At 38.5% G+C, this 7,536-nt stretch overlaps 1 protein-coding gene across 4 annotated transcripts; it reads right to left on the bottom strand.

The window, feature by feature from the left end:
• lpxn (leupaxin) lies at nucleotides 1-5,595 on the bottom strand. 4 transcript variants are annotated; one of them, XM_042220057.1, is made up of 10 exons: nucleotides 5,496-5,559; nucleotides 4,417-4,502; nucleotides 4,184-4,251; nucleotides 3,943-4,048; nucleotides 3,722-3,818; nucleotides 3,155-3,400; nucleotides 2,852-3,025; nucleotides 2,223-2,304; nucleotides 1,993-2,141; nucleotides 1-406 (listed from the first exon to the last, which is right to left on the bottom strand). In XM_042220057.1, exons 4-10 carry the CDS (start codon nucleotides 3,969-3,971, stop codon nucleotides 140-142), a joined length of 1,044 nt encoding a protein of 347 aa, XP_042075991.1. In that variant the 5' UTR covers nucleotides 3,972-4,048; nucleotides 4,184-4,251; nucleotides 4,417-4,502; nucleotides 5,496-5,559; the 3' UTR covers nucleotides 1-139. The 4 variants fall into 4 exon arrangements, with proteins under 4 accessions (XP_042075991.1, XP_042075992.1, XP_005920924.1 ...); XM_042220058.1 differs by lacking the exon at nucleotides 5,496-5,559 and adding an exon at nucleotides 5,088-5,488; XM_005920862.2 differs by lacking the exon at nucleotides 3,943-4,048 and having other exon boundaries at nucleotides 5,496-5,595.
• Nucleotides 5,596-7,536: the final 1,941 nt, after the last annotated feature.

The following is a 7,536-nucleotide window of genomic DNA, read 5'->3' as shown; positions in this document are numbered from 1 at the left end:
TACAATCGCTTCATTTTATTTTGTCATTCATACACAGACGAGACAGTCTAAACTCAACAAAGATAGTAATGTAGCATTTGAATGTTTTGTTGTTTTTGTTGCTGTTTTGTATTATTTACATCTTACTCATGTGCAAATCTCAGACAAAGAGTTTGTCAAAGCAAGCTGAGCAGTATGGTTTCCCTTTCTGCTCCTTGAAGATGCCCTGGCTGAGCTGCCGCAGACAAAAGGCACACACAAAGTGCTCGGGGTGAAACTTGCGATCCATCGCAGAGATGCAGCGGCCGATGATGGGCTTTCCGCAGCCACCGCACACAGTGCCTTGCCTGGAGTGAAAGTGAAGCGAGCAGAGGGGACGACCATTGAGCTCCATGAAAATTCCATCAGTGAAGGGCTTCAGGCAGTCCTGCGTAGAGGAAGAGGGGAAGTAGGGAGGATAGAACGTTATGTAAAATTAGGCATGGTGTTATGGAGGAAGAAGTTTAAACTTCCAACAGTTAAACTTTCTTGATTTTTCTATAACAGTTTCAATTAGACACAGTGATGCCAAACCCAACCCACACGTCATACTCAACACTGCTTAACATACAGCAGAGTGATATCTTTTAGAGAGAAAGTAAAAGAATTTAAATCCATCATTCATTTTAAATGTCTACGATGTGAAGGGAAACCAAGCGCCTGGAAAATGGTTGACTGTTACAGCCAGATAATGAAGTGACGGCGCCACAAAATCACATGGCATGGACCTTTAATATGAAAACTAAAGGAGTGTTACAACTGTGTTTCTTTTAACAATCTGTTAATAACCGCTAAAGCATAATTGGAACCTACATGTACAGCACTGAATTTGATTATGGTCGTTTCTCTTGGCCGACACTTTGACTTGTCATACCGTAGCAGTAAAAGCACAGGTGTAACTCTTAACATCACCAGTGGCACTGTTCCATTTATTATGCACTGTAAGCAATGACTGTGGACCAGCATGAGCAGCTCCAAAGCCTTGGAACACCTGAGTTATCTGTGTCCATCAAAGGGCTGGTTTGCTCAGTGTTGGTGACAAAACAAACTAAAACAATAGATGTTGCGTCACATTTTTAGCCTGATTTCATACAGATTACAGTCAAACTAAAGCAATTAATGACTAGCAAATGTGTGATGAGAATAACACTGTGACAGCCGTGTTAATGACTGCTCTTTCAGGGGAATTTCATCTGGGGCTTACAGGACGCAAATGACTCATGGTATGGAAACGTTTCTACTGTTGCTGTGAAACAGAAAAAGTGGCGGGGAAGTTCAAGGGTCCTAAATTGTATGACCTGTTTTATTTATTTTTATCAGTAGGCTGATTAAAAAGTCTCCACCTTTGAGTGTCCACTTCATCCTTTTTTATGGAGTGTCTGACCTTCAGCCTGCTGGAATTAGTTTTAGGTTATTAGGTAGCAGGTACAACTGACCTTATTGATAATGACTGGTTTGTATAAAATAAGTAGTTGTAGTTGGTGTTTGTGATTAATGATTAGCTAAGATATGTTAATTATAATTTTAAGTGATAGGTATTAAGAAATAAAATGTCCTTTATATGTTTTATGGTCAGGTTTATGGACCTCATATTTCAGTACCTGCCAGAAAAACAATGAATACATTCTTAATATTACAGTTGCTCCTGCTTGTCTCTTACTACTGATGGCATTTTATGTTTTACACTTGCACATGTTAAGTAAAGCAGAGCTGCACATTGAACCATTTTTGACCAGATGCTACATACAGAAATAGATTTGAAGAGAATGTAAAAGATACCCACACTGAGGAATACACTTCCTTGATTTATCTGCATCATTTCTAACAGCAGAGTATTCATCAGGCATATGGTTTTCATCAGCGTTGAGGTCAAAATGTTGCAAATAAAGCTAACGTGCGGGTATCTTTTCTCATTTATTCTCAGGCTCGTATGCAAGCCAGAGCTGTGTGTGTGGTCTGAGGTAAGAGGCTCACTGCGCAGACGAAGCACTCTGGATGCCAGGTGCCATTGGCTGCAGTCAGGTAATTCTCCCGCACCGACTCCCCACAGCCTGAGCACTTTGGAGCAAAGAGGTAGTAGAAGTCCTTACAACAATATGGCTTCCCATCCTTCTCTAGGAAACCTAGGATAGGCATAAGATGCAGTGAGTTATTTGCTAAAGTTGTGGTTTCAATTGGAGAGAAATAATCCACAAATCTCTCACCTTCCGTTCCAAACAAGCCTCCGCAGTGTGCGCAGAAGAAGTGCTCTGGGTGCCAGGTCTGGTCCAGAGCTGTCACGATGTTCTAAAGCAGCCCAAAATATTATATCATAAATTTACTTCCTTTGAGGATTAGTAAGGTTTGTCTCATCTCACATGTTCAAATGTCGGGGAACACAAAAATGTGAATTGTGAAACACACAAAGTGGAACATAGAAGAAGCTGCATTAGTTTCTGATTAATGACTTTGGTCTGCAGCAGAATCCCAGTATGGTTTTGTGTTTTCTCTATTAGGATGACATGTGGGATATGTTGAGAAAAATTGATTACATACTACTGTATGTCATCATCCAATCTTCAAAAGATTATTGTGTAAATAAATTGATATACTATATGACAGAACAAATTATAGCTTAAATCAAACAACAGCGCAGCTGAATTTGAGTGACATTTAGATACCAGAGAGTTCCAGATTGGTATTTTGGTCATTTTCTATGTGCATTTTCCACCAAAGTGAATTCATTAAAACATGAAATTTCATCCTTTAGTGGAGATCATATTAACACCTATTTTTATTTTAATCTTACTTTCTATGCAGAGGCAGGGTTATATATGAATACAGTTGTCCTCACCTGCATAATAGGCCCCTTGCAATAGGCACAGCGTGGTGAGAAGAGCTGATGGTAGTCTTTGTCACAGTACGGCCGTCCGTCTCTCTCAAAGAAGCCTGTGGTGCTCAGCTCCATCTTACACACCGCACACACAAAGTGTTCGGGGTGCCACACTTCACCCAGTGCTGTGATCATCTGGAGAAAGGAAATGTCAGTGAAAGAGGGAACAAGAGGTTTTGATCTCTTTCATCTTGTTTGAATTTCCACAATTTGGTACCAGTGTGACAAATTTTCTTCTTTGTGTCCTGTAGGTCCAGATTGTACCTTTCCTACAATGCATTTGTTGCAGGAAGCACAGTGGCCCTTGGCTGTGGTCCGTACACCGATCTTCTCCAAGTCAGTGCTCAACCCTCCCAGCAGGTCATCTATCATATCCGTTTTCTTTCTTTGCGTTGTGGCTTTTCCATCTGAAGCCGCTGGAGTGTTGCTGCTGCTGCTGCTCGCCTGTTTTCCACCTTCTGTTTGCTTTTTTTGTGTAAGTGATGGTGGGTCAGTTGGAGGTTCTAGATCCTAAATTATGGTACAAAATGTAGGAATAACAGTTTTATGTACATATTTCCTCAAAATATATTAGCTGTCTATTATATTTATTTTATATTTAATCAGAGTATTTTTAATGCTTAAGAACAAAATGCTTATTGGTCCAAGAGCTTGAGTCTGATATAAGTACAATGCTGCCCTCTGTTGTTAACCATGTCATTTTACTAATGTTTGAAAATAGATAGACATAGTTTTTCAGGCTTCACACTAAAATAAATAAGCTCAAAGGGGCAACACAGATTACGTTCAATATTTATAAAATATGTATTTCCACACTGGGGTAGTACTAACCCCTTCAGCTAGACCCATCAGGTCTTGCAAGATTGAGTCCAGCTCCTGAGTCGGTGAGTCAGGTTCCACAAAAGCTGGCACAGGAGTTGGAACATCACTAAATCCCAGAGAGGAAAAACACGAATGTTATAAAATGCAAAACTGACATCCTGTAACATCATTAATAATTGAAATGGTTGCATTTCTGAACCATAGCAAAAATATAACTGGAAGTTCTTAACCTTTTAGACCTTAAGAAAATAAAGCACATCTACATAAAGGCCAGAATATGCTGAAGAACAATGCTTTCATTTTCATTGTATTTGCTCTCCTCTTTTTGGGTGTGGTCTGAATGAAAGAAAAACCTTAGCATTAAAATGCTAAAAAGAAATACATAAATTAATTAAAATGTATTATTTAAATTATTAAGCTAATGATCTTCATGCAGCACCACTATGAATCGGGTTCAACTTTGAACTTCACCTGTACACATTTGAGGAGTTTGAGGCTTTTCCATTTTTGGTAGTTCCAACACAAACTTCACTTGGCACCTGCGAACACAACCAACATATACTGAAGTTTCTGTACTTAAAGAAATTAAATTACATGTTAGGTTTTAAGTTGTTTTCTTTAGAATTCCAGGTTCATCTACAAATGAAATGGGGGATAAAGCAGAAACAGGATAAGCTCATGATTAATGAGTTTTGTCTTTTTACTTCTCTTTTTGTTGCATCATTGCTCTTTTTCTCAGGGACGCTGTCTGAACCCGCTGGATTCAGGGCCAGCTCCTCTAACAGCAAATCTGCGGCAGGACACACACAATAAATCTTTAAACCTCAGAAAAAATACTCATGCAACCAAATATTCATATTACATAACGTTTGTACGGCACACATTGCTCTTTCACACTTATTGTCCTTTGTGGGTGTTAACTGTTAGACTGTATGCATATAATTTATGTATAGTGAAATATTTTCTGTGAAGTAAGTTACAGTGGATTTCAATACACAGATCAAGATGCTAGCAGACTAAGGTTGCTCATGCAACTTGCGTTCCTCAGGAAGTGAGGGCATACCACATTGCAGAAGTGAAACTTGTGATAATGTTGCAAGAATCTGGTGACATTTGTTACAACAAATACAACACTCCTTCACACAGGGCAAGCCACACATCTAGGGAAATGGGAAGCTTTGTATAAGTAAGTATTTTACATAGAAGTAGCAGAAGTAGCAAAAAAGACAAAGGTTCATTTTAAAAAGTTAAAGACATGACTTTAACTTTCAATGTCAGTAAGTCAGTAAAGATCATCATCTTCAAACATCATCGCACCTCAGAAAAATATTTTTTGACACTGTGAAATTAAAAGAATTTTTCTTTTTTGTCTTACCTTTTGACCGTCACCCTTATTTCATTTCCAGTATGCGAATTAAACGACTTCGTTAAAACTTGTAAAATTCTACTGTATTCTAAATGTTACACTGTATTTGATTTGTAGTGAATCGCTACATGTAGAGCCCTAGAATCAGAGGTAAAACACAAGAACAGTGGTAGACAAATTCCTTCTAATGAGCTGGATCATTGAGTGCATTAAATATTGTACTCAGAGTCTGCTGTATAAATCAGTCTGAGAACACACAAGACTGTGGTAATACTCCATAAGCACTGGCTGTGCTTGATGTCATGGTGTCAACACACCAACTCCTGATTTTGCTAACAGTTTCGACCTCAGTTTAAATTGTACCATCGATTAGTTTGAGGACATTCATGAAGGTAAAACATGACAGAAAGTTCTTACCGAGCTCATCCATTTTGGTTCCTTCTGACAGCATAAAACTTGAATGTGAGTGGGTGGCTTTTTTTCTTTTCTTTGTGTGTGTGTGTGTGTGTGTGTGTGTGTGTGTGTGTGTGTGTGTCTGCTGGTTAGTTGCTGAGGCAACTAAACTCATTTCTGATCTGATCAAAACCGTCGCTTCCTGTGAGGAAGGTGTGTTTTCGGTTGCTGCTGTGTGAAGAATTGTCAGTAGCTAGGAGGAGGTTTGACTATTTCCTGAAGATGAAAACAGTGAGAGTTTTAAAGCAGTGCAAGTGTGATACCAACAGAGTGAATATTTCACTTATTAAATTTGTGCTTTTGTTAAATATTTATTGCATATTTCTTCAAACAAAGTGTGTGTTATGTTGTAACACTACCTCCACTGCAAGTGGTAGAAAAAATCATCAGCTTCTCTTAATTACTGATTAACATGGCGCTGATAAAACTCAACATCCTCGTGTTACCAACACAGAGTCAGACTGACATTTTGGTTCACAGATACAGAAAATAGGACAGAAAAGATCATTTTGAAGCTGTGTCATGACAGTGTTTGCCCAGCAGAGTTTGCTCTGACTCCACTGTTCACAGTTCTCTCATCACATGTAGCAGGGGAGAGTCAAGTGAGGTCTTCACCTTAAGTTAACCTCACTTTAAACTTGTGAAACACATTGCTGGAAAGTTCCTAAATAAATTTTTTAATGTAACTTTGCACTCTGTATTTATACTCATAAAGAACATGTGTGATTTTTATTCCCTAGAAAATGCGCAAAAGAAGGAACATTTTTTTTAAAAGAGATCTATTTTCTGTCGCCTACATTGTAGAGGGCGATTTTGCCTCTAAACAGAAGATGAGTATAGCCCAGGGTTAAAGCGGGATTCAGCACGTGGTGGAACCCTAAAATCAGTTATAGTGGCTCAGCGTGGGGAAAAGAATCGCAATTTCTATTGTGAGCTCTTGTAGATCTTCTTTTGTGTACAGGCTGTGATCAGATGATCTGGGCTGCTGCTGCTCTGAGGTTTACTGCTCTTTGTGAATTAACACAACTGAATTTAACAAGATGTGAGCAGGTGTTTCATGAGTTGTCCTGTTCCATCCTCTACACTGACACAGTTTATGCTGTCGTTATACTAAACAGTATGAAGGTGGAATTCAGTGAATGACTCCAAGTATAATCAGCTTACCTTCAAATTCATCTTTGCAATACTTAATGTAACCTAACTCTGAAGACCACAGCCACTTTGCACCAATCTAACACAACGCTTTATTTAAATTCCATCACATTACTGCAAGCGAACCAGCTTATCCTGCACTAAACTCCATATTTTCATGCAACCTTTAAATAACACGGTTAGTCTGTGTCAGTTTTTTTTTCCAGCACGTTTTACAACATGAAAAAAATAACATAATATGTACAAACCTGATATTCAAATTTCCAGTTTATCAAACACCACCGAGCAGAGGTTAAATATAACCTCTCTTCTTCCTCTCCTGCCCTGTCTTTATCGCTCTCCACCTCTGAGTAAAATTAACATCTTCACAGCAGCTCTACCTTTCTTTAGCTAGCAGACACACAGTGTGACAAACTGCACACACAAACAGTTTGTGTGTTTACTGACATTTCTTGAGGTGACAAAAACGTTGCATTTGAAATTACCTGCTACTTAAAAAAATATCACTCCTTTTATGCTTCTCTTGGTCCTCTTCTGTAGTGCTAACTAGATGCTGAAGTACAGCAACTGCAACTTACGGACATGTGCACCCATTCCTGTGTTGTGCCGAAAAGTGGTTATCTGCCAAAAATTGATTTCCAATGTTTCGATGTGGGGTTTTTTTTGTGTCATGTCTTTATAAGTAAATATTGGTCAATAGACTTTAGTGAACAGGATTTACAAAGTATTTACAAAGGGGTTATTTATAGAATTAAAAAAATACATGTTTTTCAAGTATCTTTATGACTCTGGGTTACTGTATCTACATTGTAACCAATCTGGTCCATTTTGGAAGTATCTTTATAGAATTATT

Source organism: Haplochromis burtoni, unplaced genomic scaffold (assembly GCF_018398535.1).
Source record: "Haplochromis burtoni strain Fernald_Lab_line unplaced genomic scaffold, NCSU_Asbu1 Contig_42, whole genome shotgun sequence".
NCBI classification, from domain to species: Eukaryota; Metazoa; Chordata; class Actinopteri; order Cichliformes; family Cichlidae; genus Haplochromis; species Haplochromis burtoni.
The sequence above is the reverse complement of the archived record's forward strand: the minus strand, read 5'-3'. Positions and strand labels throughout refer to the sequence as shown.